Here is an 18,438-nt window from a genome sequence, read left to right on the forward strand (position 1 = left end):
CTGTCTTTGTGGCTGACGCAGGGATCTCCCTGGAGGCTTCAGTCCCAATAAAAGCTCCTGGCTCTTTTCTCTCCTCAGCTGCCCTCAGAAGCAGGATGTCTGCAGCATAAACTCAGCCCAGGGTAGGAATGCTGGGAACCACTCTACCCCTCCCAGCGAATAACCCCAACACAAACAGCATGCACGAGCCGAGGCACAGGGGTTCCCTCAGCAAGGCAGCTGAGCTCGAATTTCCCCAAAGAGCTTCAGTCCTTCTGTCCAATCACACACAGCCATCCTTTCCAAGCTCAAGTGATTCTCGTCTCCTTCAGTCTGTTTCTAGAATTGGTCCAAGCCAAAGTTCTGTAGACTCCTGGCCCCCAACGAAGCAACACATCCTCTCTCCCACTGTTCAGGACTCACTTTCAAGCTCAAAGTGAAGCCAGCGCCACACAGCTCCACCACAGACGGAGCAGCCACCTCCCCACAAGTCATCCCTCCACGGGCCCTGATGCTCTCCTCCAGCTGCTGCTCTCAGCAACTTGTTTGGGGCCCTCAGGAAGCCTTGTGGCTCCTCCTGATCACTCACTATTCTCTTTTCTTCCTGATCCTGATTTCAGAGATCAAAAGCATAAGGGTTTGGAGGTCAAGAAAGATGAGCCTTAACTTTGTGGTATCACTCACAAGGCAGTCGTGGACCAGACAAGGGATTGCCCAGGAAAGACACTCGGAGTTTTCTTGGATCACTAACTGTACCTGATTTTATATACTTAAGAAATCAGTTCTATCCACATTCAGTTGTCTATTTACTGATAGAGGCAACCTTCTCTTTGGGGGCCACAAGTGTTTTCAAGAGACTATGCTTGGGGCTGGCCCCGTGGCCGAGTGGTTAAGTTCACGCGCTCCGCTGCAGGCGGCCCAGTGTTTCGTTGGTTCGAATCCTGGGCGCGGACATGGCACTGCTCATCAAACCACGCTGAGGCAACGTCCCACATGCCACAACTAGAAGGACCCACAACGAAGAATATACAACTATGTACTGGGGGGCTTTGGGGAGAAAAAGGAAAAAAATAAATTCTTTAAAAAAAAAAAAAGAGACTATGCTTAAACACAGGGCTTGGGGAAAAAGAAACTGGAACTGTTCCTAAAACATCAGCCCACTCACAGCATTGTAATGCCTGGAGAACAGGGATGGGATCTGAAGTGGTCACAGAGGCCAGAAGGGGGCCTGTTCCCCACAAGGCTGGGGTATCTGCTGAGAATGCCCCACTGCAAAACAAAGAGGATTTCCAAGGACTTTCGGGCTCTAGCTGTAACATTCGCTGTTACTCTGATCCTAATGTCAGGGACAGATGATCAGCTGGGGGAAGAGCATTTTGGCAGAAGGAACACCGGTGCAGTGGCCTCGAGGTGGACAGCCCGCTCAGCACATTGGAGGAAGCACAGGAGGCCAGTGGACTGGAGCAGAGAAGAAAACACGGAGATGAGGGGCTATGTTGACGTATTAACAAATACCTTCTCAGCTCCTATCTGGTAAGCAGTGTGCTGCAGGCTATGAAAGCTGTCAAGATCAATCAAGAGCCTGCAGGCCCACAGGAGAGGAGGACTGGAACGTGCTTGAGTTCCTCGTAGCAGTGGTACATTTTTGAGGTCTTCAAATTGGACTTGGCCTAAAATTCCTGGGGTCAAACTTTCCTTATCAAAACTCTCCCTTTTCCACTGTTTGCTGGCACTAAAGATGGCAAAAGAGAACCCTGAGGTTACCTTTATCTTTGTTCCTTTGGTACTGGCCTTTTTTTTCCTTCCTGCATAGATGATTGTAGGAAAAAAAAATTTAACCCTTGCAATTCAAATTATTGCCAGGATGTGTCCAGGTGAAAGGTCAATTTTCATTTATTTTGTAAAATTCAGGTGAGCTCTTTCAATCTATAAATTCAAATTTTTGTTTTTAAAGCCCAGTTTAACTTTCGTCTCTTATTGCCTTTTGTTGTTTTTGTCTCTTCTTCAGGAATACTATTTACAGGTTGTTTTTTAAGTTTCTCTCCTCTATATATCATCTTTTTCATCAGTGTTAGCAATGCAGAGAGCTGACTTGTCACAAGGTCCACTCTGCTCCATACTAAGATTAATGGGCTGGGGGATATGAGTAAGAATTCCAAAACCCCAAACCTCAAGAGCAGAAACTAATAAAAGAAATGATGGAGGCAGATAATCGTCAATGCCTGCCAAAACTAGCGGGTGAGTTTTATGAGAAACAGGACATTTACGAAGCTTCAAAGCCTCTCCCCACAGAGCACTAATTAATTACAAAGGAAAAAGGAGTAACTTCACAGTGGAAACACATGGCAGACATCACCTTAACCAAACGATCAAAGATAACATCGCTAACACTGGGACAAACGGACACGGCAGGCCCGCCGAGGAGGACACGGCGTCAGTGCAGTGGTGTCTTGCCAAACACACACAACCTGGGTCTAACCACGAGGAAACAGCAGACAGATCCAAACTGAGGGACATTCTACAAAATAGCTGGTCTGTACTCAAAAATGTCAAGGTCAGGAAAGACAAAAGCTGAGGAACTCTGCCAGATCAAGGCAGACTAAAGAGATATGACAATTAAATGCAATGTGTGATCCTGGATTGAACTCCGCACCAGGAAAAAACACACAGCTATAATGGACATGATTGGGACGTTTGCCAAAATTTGAATATATATTGTGGGTTACAGAATAATATGAAATGTTAATTTCTTGATTCTGATAACTGTATTGCCGTCATTGTAAGATAGTATTTGGTTCCTAGGAAATACATCTAAAGTATTTAAGGGTAAAAGGGCACAATGTCTCCAACTTACCATCAAATTGTTAAACAAAAAAGCTCAACGTGTGTGTGTGTGTGTGTGTGTATGTATGTATACACATAATTATGGGGCGGGGCAACATTTCTGAATCTAAAAGATAAAGAGTATATGGGAGCTCCTTGTATTACTGTTACAATTTTTCTGGAAGCTTAAAATTATATCCCAATAAAAAGTTAAAACTGTGTAATAAGAACTGAAATCAGTATTGAAGGTAGAACAGGGCAGAAACAGACATCATGGAGTTTTTTGGGTCTACACAGGTATATTGGTGAGGAGATGGAGAAACTGTACAACTGTGTATACAGAAACCTCAGGGAATGCTTTTATTTATTTACTTTTTTTTGGTGAGGAAGATTGTCCCTGAGCTAACATGCGTACCAACTTTCCTCTACTTTGTATATGGGACGCCGCCACTGCATGGCCTGGCCTGATGAGTTGTGTGCAGGTCCGTGCACGGGATCCGAACCCGCGAACCCCAGGCCACTGAAGTGGAGTGCTCAGACTTAACCACTATGCCGCTGGACAGCCCCAGTGAATGCTTTTAATTGAGAACTGTCACGCTAAGCAAAGCCAGGCTTCTCTGCTCAGAGGAGGAGCAGTGAGACAGCCACTCCTCAGCAGGAGAGCTTCCAGGCACTGGCTTGACGGTCAGTCATTGGACACGAAGCTCTGCAACTCGCTTCTGAGAGTGGCCCAATGCTTAATGCTAAAACAAGGTGTGTGCTAACATTTAATGAGGCATTTTGGTCATCATCTAGAAAGCCAGTTACAGGTGCATGCACAGACACAGAAAGAGACTGAAATGCTACAGAACAAAATGTTTATGGGTTGTGGGATTACAGGTCTTTTTCTGTGCACTCAGGCATTTTCCCAAGTGATCCACCACACAGCACACGCATTACTTTTATGGTTTCAAAAAAAGATTTAATTAAAAAAAATCCTGCAGCCAGCCCCGTGGCCAAGTGGTTAAGTTCGTGTGCTCTGCTTCGGCGGCCCAAGGTTTTGCGCGCTTGGATTCTGGGCGCAGACATGGTACCGCTCGTCAGGCCATGCTGAGGTGGCACCCCACATAGCACAACCAGAGGCACTCACAACGAGAATATACAACTATATATTGGAGGGCTTTGGGGAGGAAAAAAAAAAGATTGGCAACAGTTGTTAGCTCAGGTGCCAATCTTAAAAAGAAAAAACGTCCTGAATGAGGATTCCCAGAAGAGGGATTGGATGCAGGGGGAGAGAGGGGTTTAGAAAGGGTATCATCCTTTCCCCAGACCATTTATTCTTCCATTCATTCAACAAATACCCCTGAGTACCTACTCTGTGCCAGGCATGATGACAGGTGCTGAGTAAATAAAAATGAATAAAACAGATGGCAATTCCTATCTTTGCACTGGTTATATTCTGGAAGTGCATGTATTTGTCTTGTGTGGGTGGGCATAGGGCTCCAGGGAGAGAGTGGAGGGAAAGACAGAGGCCAGGTACAGGGGGCCACGGTGAGGGGTCTGGATACAAGTCTACATGCGAGGAGACTGCAGTGATCAGACATTAGGAATAGTTACATGTAAAATACCACTGTTACTGAGATTTTAGAGCTTGTTTTGAAGGCACAAAATCCAAGCAGTAATAACTCGTAACTCCATCCCCACCCGGGCTCCGTTGCGGCTTGTTTATACACATTTCCTTGATGGGCAGCTTCGACGTGACTCACTAAATCTCTGCAAGTATGCAGGCTGTTTCCTTCATTTGCTCTTCTGCCAGGGAAAACCTCATCTTAAAATATTTTGCTCGTAATTATAAAAGAAATTTCATAATCAAGTGTTTTCATTTTTTTAATAAAAAAGCCTGCGTGCAAACCTTCGTGACTCCTCCTGGTCACCTACAAGCCCTGCTTACACCTCTAACGTGGAGAAACCAGCAGCCAGCAAACTGGGATGTCTCCAGCAACTCCTTCCCTTTTGCCTCTGATTTGCATTTAGGGCAATGATTCTCAATTCTGGCTGCCCCCTAGAATCTCCTAGGGAGCTTAAAAAACTTAACATACCAGCCCCACCCGAGACCAATTAAATCACATCCTTGGGAAATGAGAGCTAAATTCTATAGGCTCATTATCTCTGTTACCTTTGCAATCTGTCCATTTGATCTGGCCTAATTCAGGCCCTCATCAACTCTTAGTCTGCTAATTAAAACCGTATTTTAATTGTTCTTTCCTTCTCTTAATAATAGTAGTAAGCTAACAGTTATTGAAGGCTTACTTTGTGCTAGGCACAATTCTAAACTCATTACAATGCACTGGGCTCATTTTCTCACAACTCTGAGGTCAAGTCCTCTTCTAAGTCCCTTTTTACTGATGAGGAAATCGAGGTAAAGAGAGATGAGGTGATATGCCTAAAGCTGTACAAATGGCAAGAGGCGGAGCTGGGATTCAAACCCACGGCATTATGCAGCCTCCAGCACACCTATCACATCCATCGTCCTCCCCGGGCCTCGTAGGTTTGACGCCTACACACGCGTCTCAGAAGTTGGAAGGAATGAGATGCTCTGACTAGAAAAGTGGGTGGTCTTCTCCCAATCTGTAGAACTTCAAGTTAATGTTAAGGTTTTCTCCCATAAATATTCCTTAAGCTTTTTGAGGCCTGTTTCTGCTTTTCTATATTAGAATACAGAGAATGATAATAGACAATTTACTAGATAACTATCCATTTTGCCATCTACAATGCAATATATCAACTATTCATGCTTGTCCACTCTCAGACGATGATGGGCCAGTACCCGCAGAGCACACACTGGCGATGGTTGGATGTTTGTTTGGCAGTTGGAGCTATGAGTCTAGAACTTTGCTGAGAGTTTGGAAATTCTGTATACTTTTATGTCGCTTACACTGAGATATTAAGTGAGGATGAGTAGCTCATTTATTTGAGGAAAAGATTCTAGAAAGAAAAAGGAAGCTTAGAGAGGGCAAATAACTGATACTGTGTATTAATACAGTCTCCCCAAGCTGATGAAAGGAGGATTACAGGAAGCAAAAGGTTGCAATACTGTCAGCTATCACCTGTGTCGAGAAAAGGTAGGGGAAGTGACTAGATTTAGGTATGAGATGGCAATTGGAGAGCTGAGCCAGGTGGCAATGGATTGGCAGAATAAACGATTCAGGGACGGAGGTGGAACGGCTAGCTCTTGTGTGAGAAGTTGTGCAGTAAACAGAAGGAAAATAGGATAACGTTCATGGGAGGAGGAGGGCTGGGTACAGGCTTTTTATTTTATTGTTCAGAGATGGATTACTCTGTGCAACAGGAAGGATGGGAAACTCAGACACCTGTGTTAGTTTTAAAGGGCACTCACTGCCTCTAAAAGTAGATGGAGAGTTGAGATAATATGCAGAGAGACAATATGTGGGGGGCAGAGAGGAGAAAGGACCCTGCCATCTTGGGGTCTGCTGGAGTGGGCTGGGGGATGCCATAGGTTGGGTGAGGGGGTGAGCAAAAATTTGAAAAAGTTAAGGAGAGACAGCTGTGCCAGGAGGGGACAAGCCAGGTTTGTGGCAGGGTGGACATGGGATGCCATGTCCTCCACCGTGACTCACTCACACCACTAGAGGGCGCCTGTACCTCGCGCTCGGCCACCCCAGATGGGAATCTGGAGGGCCAGAGGCACTACCCCAACCTATTCCTGGGGTGTTTGTTCAATGGGCTGCTCATATCTTGGTGACGAGCCACAGAACCTCTCAGGGGCAGCCTGCGCTGGATGGCTGGCCCTGCCGCTCACTGCTCCCCACACAGTCACTGGTCCTTCCTAGAAACTGTGAAACAGCAATCCCTGCCTGTCTCCCCAGGGGACAGCTGTGACGATCATCTGAGAACTACACATGACATTGCTCTGTCTACCAATGGGCTCTGCCCCTGAGGCTGGTCTCATGATTACTGGAAATCATGTGGCTCACCGTGCCATTATTTACCTTTCTATGTATCCCTTCTTTCTCCTCAACTAGACTCTAAGCTTTTGAAGAAAAAGGACTATCTGGGTATCTTAAAATGTCCTGAATGAGATGAAATATGTCTGGGATTTGCTTTAAAACCAGCCAGTATGGTGAGTGGGAGGAGTGTGGGTGAAGGGAACAGTTGAAATTTTCTGTAATCAAGTTTTTAAAAGTATCCTGTATGCCCAGGCCTCCTTGTCTGTAAAATGGATAGGTCGTGCAGGCTGGGGTTGCTTCTAGCTGCTTCTTCTATGATTCTGAGTCACCATACAGTGGGTATCACCAGTTAGCTGCAGAGTGCATGGGGCTTAAGGCAAGGGTTGCCCCAAGCTCTTAAGAAAAATCCATGAGGGGCCGGCTCCGCGGCTGAGTGGTTAAGTTCGCGCGCTCCGCTGTGGCGGCCCAGGGTTCGGATCCCGGGCGCGGACATGGCACCACTCGTCAGGCCACGTTGAGGCGGCGTCCCATATGCCACAACTAGAAGGACCTGCAACTAAGATATACAACTATGTACCAGGGGGGATGTGGGGAGATAAAGCAGAAAAAAAAAAAAAAAAGATTGGCCACAGTTGTTAGCTCAGGTGCCAATCTTTCTTTAAGAAAAGAAAAAAAAAAAAAGAAAAATCCACGAAAGGGGAATGCAAGGTCCCAGGTCTCTTAGCTGCTTTTGATTTCAGTCTGTTGCAAGCCCTAAGGCAGTGAGACCTGCTTGGACCGCATTGCTCCTGTCCCCCAGGACCATCCAGACCTTCCTCTGCAGCCCGTATTACCGCAGGGCTGAGCAAGAGAGCCTTGGCTGCCCCGAGGGGTTTTCGTTTGCACGTGTTTTAATAAATTCTCTCCTATAACATCCTGTACAGAAGAACCTCTTCAACTGTCACCTTGCAGCTACAAGGCAGGAGCAGAAGCAATACTGAACGAGCTCCAACAGGAGGGAAAGGAAAACACCGCTGCCCAAGTGGAGGGGGCAGAGGGATTCTGACAGCAGCGGGACCAGGGTTACCGGCTCGGGTCGGGGCGTCCCTTCCAATCACAGCATCCCAGGTGTACATGTGTTGAGGTAGAAGGGGTAGGGAACCCCTGACCCTCAGCTCTTCCTCGATTGTGCTCACACATCTGAGGTAACACCTCTAGACCCCACAGCTTCAGGAGGTGGAGGGGAGACAGTAACATGCAATGAGGGGACTGAGCGTCCCTTTGGCACTTTAAGGAGAAACAGACTTACCAAGTGTGCTGGGGATGGTGACCTGGTGTCCTTGACTGTGGCGCTGGAGGGGACATCAAGGAGGGGCCATTTCATCTGCAGGTACTGCACAGGGGACAGAAAGCACAAAGCAGCTGGTCAGATGAGGCCTCGTGCGCCCCGAGTGAGCAGAGGAGGAGCTGTGCAGCTGGGCTACTGGCGGTTCAGGGAGGCGATTCATTTTAACGGTGCACACTCCTGCCCGGGTCAATGTCCAAATGACGATCACAGGACAGTATACATTGATAACCACCACCAGTGCCACCAGCCCCCTCCATCATTCTCAGGGGATGCAGACGACAGCACAACTGACCAAAGTAGTCAAAGAACCTATCGCTGAGGGTCAAGTCCTCCCCGCTCGAGTCACGGGACAAGCAGGCTCATCAAGGGAGCAAAGGCTCGCAGATGGTGACCCCGCCCCATTCATGTCCATCTCTTACAGCATCACACACAAAGCTCCCTAAGAAACAGCCTCTCCAGAAGGATCTGGTGAATGAATGAATAAAAACCATCTGCCTGACACTTGTAGGGTCATGGGTAAGATCTGTTCATACTCAAGATGCTGAACTTCACTTCATTACAGCGTTTCTCAACCTTGAAATGATTATCTGGTACCTTACCCTCTCTCGTGTATTACTGCAGAAAATCCAAACCAAACAGTCAATCACACACAGAGACACACACACGACACATATTTTCCTTAAACGAAAAGCCTCTCCTCAAGCCCGGCATGGCACAGACTTTGGCAAGAGCCTGGAATGGAGTGAGTGGAGAGGCAGTAAGGGGCACTGGGTGAGCCCGCCTGCGCTCTGGAGTTGAGTGTTCATGCGTTTAGGTTATCAGTCTGTCAGTGTAGGCTGTGTGAACCTAGACAAGTGTCTTAACAACTCTGAGTCTCAGTTTCTTCATCTGTAAGGCAAGGCTATTATCACCAACTTTACAGGTTGTTAAAAGAATCAGGGACAATGTCAAGGTCTGAACACAGTCCCTCCCACTTGGGAGACATTTGATAAATGGCAGCTCTTATTTTCATAAGCAAACCATTAGTCTTTTGCCAGGCACAAAAACACATGTGTTGTCTTAGGGTCAACACTGATATGGTGCTTCTGGGCTGCAGACCAGCTATGCAGCCTCTTTGCATAACTCTTGAGGCTACTTGGAAAACTAAAGCTCTAATAGGAAGTGGTGGTTCCAGGAGGAGTTTCACAGAGAGACAGAAATAAGTCTTTGAATCGTCCCTTGCCTTCATCATCAATTTCGGGGGGGAAAAAATCATGATTTGGCCTTGAGCTATGTGCATGGGATCAGGGAGGTATGGTGGGCAGTGCCCCAGAAGGGCCCCTTGCCTTCAACCACAAAAACTGACTGAGACGGCAGGCGCTGGGCTTTCCAAAAGGTGTCTAGAAGCAGAAATAACCACACAGGGACACATCTACCAAGGACCAGTGAGTGGCACAGACAGCAGGTGGGCTGGGCCAAGCAGGCCTGGCTGCAGGGGGGCTTGTGGGATGTGGGTATGAAAGGGGGCGCTGGGGGCCCTGTGAATAAAGATAGTCTTTCCACTCTGGCCCCTCTGGTACCCTCCCCCACCCCTTATACTGAGTCTCACTTCTGATACTATCTTCTTCTTCCCTTCCCACCCCCACCCATCTCCTTCACTCCTCAGAGCCTACACTTCCTGGATGAACTAACAGGATCGAAATGCCTTTGGCAAGTTAAAAGCATTGGACAAATATCGACATCATTAGTTAAAAGTCATTTCCTCAGTGAATAACAATATTTGGGCCACACTGGCAGTTTTCAAAGCATTTTCACACACATAACCCAGTTTAATCTTCACAACGAACCCGGTGATGACAAGTAGGGGTGACTGTCCCAAATTATCAGATGAGCTAATGGAAGTCAACACAGGGTAAATGACTTGCCCAACTTTACATTGGGAGCTGGAGCTGAGGTCTCGACTTCCAATCTCACACTTTTTACTACAAGATGAGTCATAAAGCTTTTCACAGCACCACCTTTGTGAACACCCCACCGCGCTCTGCTTTGCTCTGATGGGTTTCTCTCTCCTCTGTCTCACACAGGGCTGGCCACCCAGAAGCCGAATGAATACATGCATGTCACTATTCTCCTGTAGGGACACCTGAGGTGGCCACAGCTCACACATCAGTGCTAAACACCACGCTCGTTTCTCCAGAAGCAACAACATCAACATCTGTTTTTTTTTTTTTTTTAAAGTTGAACCACAATCACAAGTATCAAGAGAAGTGTCCCAAAGAAGTATCCACTCCCCCAACATTAAACACAGTAGAAGGGTTCCTAAAATCCATCAGCTCTACCAGCATCTGGCTCCCTATTTAGAATCACAAAGACACACACTGAACACTCTTGATTCCTGTTGGCTTACCAGAGGTGTTCTCAAATCATATGTGGTGGCCCAAAGGAATCTATCTGAACCCTAGTTTGGGACAACGCTGGAGTTTGGGTCTCAGAGAATACTGTCAGCTGAACTTACGGGTTGGTAGGCACAGCAGGCGTGAAGGATCTAGAGCAGTCAGATCAACGCTGGTACTACTGACGTTCTGGGCCAGATAATCCTTTGTTGTAAGGTCTGTCCTGTGCATTGCAGGATATTTAGCAGCATCCCTGGCCTCTACCTACTAAGCGCCAGTAGCCCCCACCCTCCTGCCCAGTTGTAATAACCAAAAATGTCTCCAAACTTTGTCACATGTCTCCTCGAGGGGCAAATTGCCCTCTTGATGAGAACCACTGCTCTAGTGGTTGAGGAGCTGGTACCCAATATACTATGAGTTGCCTGAGGGTCTGTCTGCCTTGGTACTGGGCCTATTAAGGTACAAATATACGTAGAAACACACACACACTCACAGTAAGGGCTTTTAGAAATAACTACTATTTGGGGCTGTCTATCACGTGCTTGGCATTTTATCTACCTACCAAGATGTCTGAACTTCTGGTGGGAGGAGACCACACTGGCCTCTTCTCCCCTTAGGGTTCACTCTCACTGACTGTAACTGAGACCTGGAAGCTTGAAAGGTGGCTGAAAATCTTTAGCCCTGCCCACCACTGAAGGTGGGCACCTTACAGATATGTCAGGCAGGTGGGGAGAGGTGGTTCTGGGAACAGTGTCCATTTCACCCAGGACCCTTCCTGCTCCAGCCACTCCTGGGTGTGTGTGTGTGTGTGTGAGAGAGAGAGAGAGAGAGAGAGAAAGAAAGAGAGAGAGAGGGAGAGAGGGAGAGAGAGAGATTCATTCTGGGAGGTAGGGAAATGGAGGAGTGTCACCTCCCCCTTTCTACTTTTCTGCTTTTGTAAGATTTTGAAACAAGTGATGAGGGTAGGGGTGGGAGAAGACCTACAAAATGTTCGAGCCTCCTGCAGCTTCGCTAGGGAGTATCTCTGGATTGCAATTCTGAGGAAAGGAGCATTCTAAAGGGACAGTTGAGCTTCCCAGAACAAAGAACTGGGCAGAAGGAGCCAGCAACGCCCTTGTAATCCTCTCCCACCTCAGCAGCAGAAATTTGGAGGTGGCTGGGCAGTTCTGAATTCCTACGTCAGGCCTAGCTCAACGTTCAGTGGAAATAAAGCTCTTCTGGGCTGCAATTCTCATGTGAGGCCAGCCCCACGATCACCCCAGGGCTAATCATTCATTGGTGGGAGCATGTCCTCTGGGATTAAGCATGTATGGCTGAGCCGAGACTCTTTGCACAATAATGGTATGCGGGTAAATTAAAACTGCTGGTTTCTCCAAGCCCAGTCTAGGCTCCATCCAATTGGCCACAACTGGCTCCCGACTAGTGTATCATGGTCAGGCTGAAGTGCATAATGAAGATGGTCCAGCTACCTCCCTCCTGGAGGATGCTCTTTGGAATGGAAAACATCAGACCTGTGTGGCATCAATGCAACTGATGGCCAAGCAACAGCAATGGCTACCACTTATAGGATGCCATCTGTGGGATAAGTACTTCTGATACTCAAAAAACAGAAACAGACCCAAATGGCAAGTGCTACCACCCTCGATTTACATATGCTGCTTAATATGCTCCTGTGTGTTGTGACTCTGAGACAGGACACCAATTCTTCCCAAATCCGGGAAACTCTTTTTGGGGGACTGGAATTCCATGGATCACACCTGGGGAAATTCTGCTCTTGTGGTTCACAGTTAAGTAGAATGAGGCTGTGGTTTAGAATCTGTCTTTACCTTGTTAAAAAACGATGATTCTGTTCCTATTTTTAAATCGTTTTCACTGGAACAGTTGCTGAATTCTCTCAGCATCTACTAAAACGGTCAGGTGGCTTCTCTTATCTGCCTCAGTCATGAGCTGCATACACAGTGATGGATTTTTGGACACTAAAGCACCCTTGCATCCCCAGGTGAACCCTACTGGGTCATGGCCTGTTTGTTCTTATACTATACTGCGGAACGCTAACCATGAGTGTTTTAAGATTTTTACTGCTACGTTCCTAAGTAAGAGTGGACAAAAGTTTTCTTTTTCTGTGACATCTTTATCAAGTGTTGCTCTCTGTGTTATTTTGGCTTTATTATTTATAAGTAGTGCTGCTCCTCTTCTCCTTAATGTTCTGGGCCCCTTTGGGCACCTTGGGCGCCCCCCCCCCACTGCCCTCCTTGGGGTGATCGCTTGGCCAGGTGGGCTGTTTCCGCTGGACTCGAGTCTGGAAGGGTTTCTCCGAGGGGTGCTCTCACCAGAGAGCTGGAGCCCCCCTTCCTGCAGGGAGGCGGAGCACTGGGCCCACAGAATCCCCGCTCAGCTCGAAGACTGTGCAGCAGATTAATTGCAGCTGTGCCCTGGAATTTCCCCAACATACAAATCTTCATGATGTAAAACAGCTGGGAGGAAATCCCAGCATGCCCCGTACAGAGGCAGAACTGCCAATGAGCTATGGTGATTAACCCTCCACCTTCCAGAAGGTAAGGAAGAGCCCCTCCCCCAGCCATGCCTGCCTATTCCAAGCTTGCTTTGGTGTGGACAGGACTCTACAGGCCTCTTGGGAACGCCCACATTCTCCCCATTCACACGTTCTCACAGAAAACTCAGGCAAGAGGCAAAGTTTCATGTGACAGAATCCACAGCGGTGCTCCCAGAAGGGGCGCACTATGGCTGGAAGCAAGGATCTCCCAGCGCTTCCCAGGTGAGAACACCCCACACCACAGAATCCCCTCTGCTTCTCCTTCTTGCGGGGAGGGGCAGGCCTGGTGCAGAAAGAAAGGGCCCTTTTCTCTAGATTTCCTGTCTCGTGGATTTGTGTTTAGCCAGACGAAACTTACCAGTTTAGGTGACCAGTCTTTTCTGCCTCTGTGGTCCCCCGTGGTAAACAGACTCTGGGACCCCAGAGCCAGGGCCCCTTCAACAGAGAAGATGGCTCTCCCAGACATCACTCTCAGGAGACCTTATGGTGCATGCAGCCACCCAGGAAAACAGGCTAGAAACCCAAACCCCGCCCTCAGATAGCCGTCCACCACACAGCGAAAAGGACATTGAACAAAATGCTCTCCACTTCCTTTTAAAGATTTTTTTTTTCCTTTGTTGAGGAAGATTAGCCCTGATCTAACATCTGTGCCCATCTTCCTCCACTTTATATGGGGGTAGCCACCACACATGGCTGACGAGTAGCGTAGGTCCGTACCGGGAATCTGAACCCACGAACCCGGCCTGCTGAAACAGAGCACACCGACCTTAACCACTATGCCATGGGGGCCGGCCCCAAAGATGACTTAAAATGTAGAATTGTATTACAAATGAAAAATGTGAAAAAACGATCAGTTTCTCCTTACTTTCCATTCTGCCACAACTGGGGGTGTAATCGTTTCTCATCAGGACTACCGCAATGGCCTCCAAACTCTACAAGAGTTTAGCCTTCTAAAAACTAACCTATCAGATCTCTTTCCAGCTTAAAATCCTTCCTTGGTTGGCTGCTGAGGGTCGAGAGATAAAGCCCCTAAACTCAGCAGCAATCCAAGGCCAATCTATTTTGGCTTCAACCCTCATGGCTTCCCCTTACACCCCCACACTAGCTGCACTAAAGTAATTACCATGCTCAGAAGGTGCCATACTGCTCAGCTAGTCCCTGGCCTGGTGTATCCTTTACTCTTGGGAAACTGTAAGCCCCTCTTTAAGACCTAGCCCCAAGGTCACCTTCCTGGACGAGCCTTCTGCAGCTTCCCACAACAGTCAGTCACTCTCACCTCTGTGCCCCAGCTGTGCTTGGTGTTCCCATGGCACTCAGCATGCTGTGTTGTCCATTTGCAAATTGTGCCTGTCCTTTGGACTGTAAGCTCCTCAAGGGTCACGTCCACACCCCAAATTCCTTGCCCAGAAGCCAGGGCTCATGATGCATCCAGACCCTGTCCCACCTTGCGCTTAAGCACTTTATAAGCCCCAGTTTCCACATGTGGAGCACTGGGTTGTCTAGCCTCTTCCTAAATCCTTTAGAGACATGGAATGTACGTGACGGGGCCTCTTTCACTCCTGAGCAATTGGTTCTCACATTAATTGGCTTAGTATTGCCGAGAATGTGTACCTGCAGCTTGGAGGCTGTGAGACCCAACCTGCTGGCTACTGGAGGCCTGTTTAAGACCCTCTATCTTCAATCAGAAATGGACATAAGTGGGTCTAAATCTGAAAGTTTATCAATATTAAGCAAGGAACTCATTAGGAAACAGAAAAGCTTTCCCAAGTGGGAATAAATGTTTAGTTTCCAGAAGTCACTGAAGAAGAAGAAATGAAAGTAGTAAGAGATGGATTCCAAACATGATGGATTAAACAAAGTTCCAGAAGTATAAAAAATAAGGTTCACACACCCCTTATTTTCTTTTCTAAAGATGGGTACTTTCTGCATCTGCTTAGTTTTATGGATGGCACTCAATCCCAAACATAGTTACCCTCTGTGATTGACACAAGTATAGACGGTTGGGTTTCTTCTTGAGGTTTTGTCGATAGGTGAGTTGTTACAAATAAATCCAAAATGTCCTAAAGTAAGCTACTTTTCAACGTAATATGACATATAAATTTCCTTGCAAAAGTAATTTAGAAACTTTTTTTTTTTTTGTAGTGTTTTAAACCAGTGAAATGGCTTTTTTCTCTTAGGCACCTGTCACAGCATTTAGTCGACAAATATTTTTGGAGCCCCTCCTACGCATGGGGGGCAGAGGGGCTCCAAAAATATTTCATGACTGAATAGTAAACTCAAAAATAGAGTGGATTGGTGAGGTTTCAGTTTTCCCATGAACACCTATTCCCTGCCCCTTTCCCCAAATAATTCCCTTTCTTTCCTGGATGGCCTGACACAATTCTCTTCCTCTCCCAACTCAGAGAATCTGGCAATCTGCCTACCAGACTTGACCAAGGTTGGTTTTTAAAAACTGGCTCCCCCTAGAGGTCAGGTTCTGGTGGTGGAAGGACAGCATGCGAGGTGGGAGACCAGGCCTCCAGGCTCTAACCTCTCTGGGCTCAATCATCTCACCTTTACAATGGGGATGTTTTACTTTATTGGCTTGAAGGCAGGGACCTGGACCAGATGGCCTCCTATGCAAAAAGTTGAATGCAGCTGTTTTTCTAAACCACAGTGGGTTGCTGGGAGTGGAGACTGTGTTGGGGCGCTCAATAAATACAGAATCAAGAGTCCTAGCTGATCCCCACTTACAAGCGGTGTACCCGAGGAAGTTACCTCATCTTTCAGAACTTCTGCTTTCCTACCTGTAACATGGGAATAACAGCACCTACTACCTGGCAGAGTTTTTAAATTTCGCGTGGCAGTCACTTGGGCAAGGACCAGGCAGGGTGCTGGGTGAGCTCTTAGGAAATAAGCGTTTCGACACTAAAATGCAAAGCTACTTTTGTTCAATGAACCTATCACCTGCACTTTACTCAGGGACAGGGAAGAGCTAACTAACACAGAGTTTGGCCACTCCCTCATCTCTGGGTGCTTCGTGGGGAGACAGGTCCCGTTCAGAAGTGTGCTGGTAAATGTTTAATAATTGGCTCTCTGAGCAAAAACAAAAACACAGACCCCGATTTGTAGCATTTGCTGGGACCCACAATGTAAATGTTCCCACCATGGCTGATTTCAAGCTCCCATGCTGAGTCCCTGACAGCAGGGCTGGGAAGAGATGCTAACGATCGGCTGGGTAGCAGCTGGCTCCGGCACACCACTGTGGGCGGGCAGGAGCTCAGGGGGTCTCAGGTCTGCCCTGACTTGCTGGGACTGTTGGCTCCATTCACAGACGGCCGGACGGCTGACACATCTGGTCCTTGGCTGAAGAGGGTCCAAGGTCTTCATGCAGAGCCGGACACTTGGCCAGCCAGGTCTTCCTGGCAGCTGGGTGCTCTTTTCAGAAAGCAGAGAAACTCTGCCGCCAGGGCACTGAGCATGGCCACTCGGTGGTAAGGGGACCTCCGGGGCAGAGACCTGGACTTTCAAGAAAAGTCAAAGTTAAACTGCTTTTGGGTCCTCATTTCCGAAGCCTAGAACTCCAGGCCTCCTGAGTGAGTCCTCTGTCACCCCTGCAATGGCTGTGGTCTTGGGTTTGCTGGGCCCAGGAAGCTTCTGTGCTCACACCATAGAGAAACTTCTTCACAGGAGCTGCCCAGGGACGCCTCACCCTCGTTTCCCTGAGCTGAACCCTACCTGACGCCTCCTCCTCTCTCTTGTCCTGGCCATGCCTAGTGTATACTGACAGCACTCCCCTGCCCTCAGATACGATCCTGGCCCCATGGTGGTCTCTGCCCTGTTCTGGGGCCTATACATATGCCCCCCATGCCATTCTGCTCGCCATCTTGTTCATCTGGCAACATGTTAGCGCTGATTCCACATCAGTACAGAGAGAGCTGCCTCATTCTGTGTAACGCCCCATATGCACGGAGGCGCCATAATCTACTCAATGGTCCCATGTTCACAGACACGTAGGCGCTTCCCAGTCTTTTGCTGCCACAAATATCCCTGAACACTCATCATTTTGCTCATGTGTGAATACAGCTGTCGGATACATTTCCAGCTGGGAGGGGAATTGCTAGGTCAAAAGTATGCACACTTATGTTTTGAAAAGTATTACCAAATACCTCAGTCTATATCGCTACCAGCAACATATGAGAGAGCTGATTTCCCCACACCCCTGCCCACACAGTGTTATCAAACTCATTGATCTTTGCCAAACGGTCAGGTGAAAATCAATAGCTCACTGTAGTTTCAATGCGCATTTCTCTTGTCAGTGAGGCTGAGAATTGTCATAGGTACAAGTAGTGATTTCAAGGATAGTGAAAAGATGTGTGTGGCCAAGAGGAAGTGGGTTTATAATCTGCCGGGGGGCAGCAGCGGGGAGGGAATGAGCCCCAAGTCGGCAGGTGTCAAGGCAGGCCTGGGGAGACAGACAGGGAGGGCTCTCTGGGGACCCTCACAGTTCACGAAGGACTGTGCAAGCTCTGCTGCATCTGATCTTCCTTAGATGGAAGCAGGGCAGATCTGACGGGGGCTGAAGGCAGAGTCTGTGAGGAGGAGGCGGAGGGTCAGGAAGCCGCTGCTGGTGGCTGGGTGAACAGGGAAGCCGGTGCACAGCCACTCTTTCTTGTCCTCCCTCCTTCCCTTCCCAGTTCTGTACACAGGCTGCTTTCACTTCCTCACCACCTTCCCATGTGGTCCTCAGCACTCAATAGTCTTCCTTCTGTTCCAGCCACTCTACTGTCTCTGTTACTGGAAGGCCACTGATGACTTTAGAAAGAAAATAAAAAGATTGGCCTTTTATCTGCCAAATCCTATGGGCATCTCTCAGGCCTCATCTCATTTGGCATCTCAGGGAAAACACATTTCCTACGTGGATGCCCTCTCCTCCTTGTCCCCTGTGGTTTCAGGTTCGGTGTTCCCTCTGGTCGATCTACATTTATTGACCTGAAGAACTGTCTGGGACAAACTATTCAGTGAAGAAAGCCAGTTACAGAACCTGGAAGGACAGCCACCAAAATGTTACCACTGGGTTTGAGCATTTCAGGCAATTTTCTTACTTTCTTCTTTGTGCTTTTCTTATTCCTTTGAAATTTTTTACAATAACTATGTATTGTATTGTCACAATAGTAAGCAGAGCCATCACAATTAACCCAATCTGTGCCTTCAGTTTCCCCAACTAGAAACCTCAAAACCCACCTTAATGTCTTTAGTGGCTTCCCCTACCCGCGGTTGGCCACCAAGTTCTGTGAATTCTAGGCATCTTTCTAGAGCCTAGGGATTCAGGCCCTCCCTATTTCATGGCTGGGCCACTGCAGCAGCCTTCTGTCTGCATCTGGTCTCTTGGCTCGGCTTCAGTGTCTGCTCCAGACTCTGCCCAGGAGGCACTTGAGGGTAGCAACCCAGTTTGAA

The 18,438-nt window shown here is 47.9% G+C and overlaps 1 protein-coding gene across 1 annotated transcript in view; it reads right to left on the bottom strand.

Moving 5' to 3' along the window:
- Positions 1-18,438, bottom strand: part of TCF7L1 (transcription factor 7 like 1) — a 143,789-nt gene that overhangs the window by 10,221 nt on the left and 115,130 nt on the right. The window contains 1 exon segment of the mRNA XM_070572252.1: positions 8,038-8,121. Within this exon segment, the coding sequence (XP_070428353.1) occupies positions 8,038-8,121 (84 nt within the window).

The sequence above is a fragment of the Equus przewalskii genome, chromosome 14, assembly GCF_037783145.1.
Source record: "Equus przewalskii isolate Varuska chromosome 14, EquPr2, whole genome shotgun sequence".
Lineage (NCBI taxonomy): Eukaryota > Metazoa > Chordata > Mammalia > Perissodactyla > Equidae > Equus > Equus przewalskii.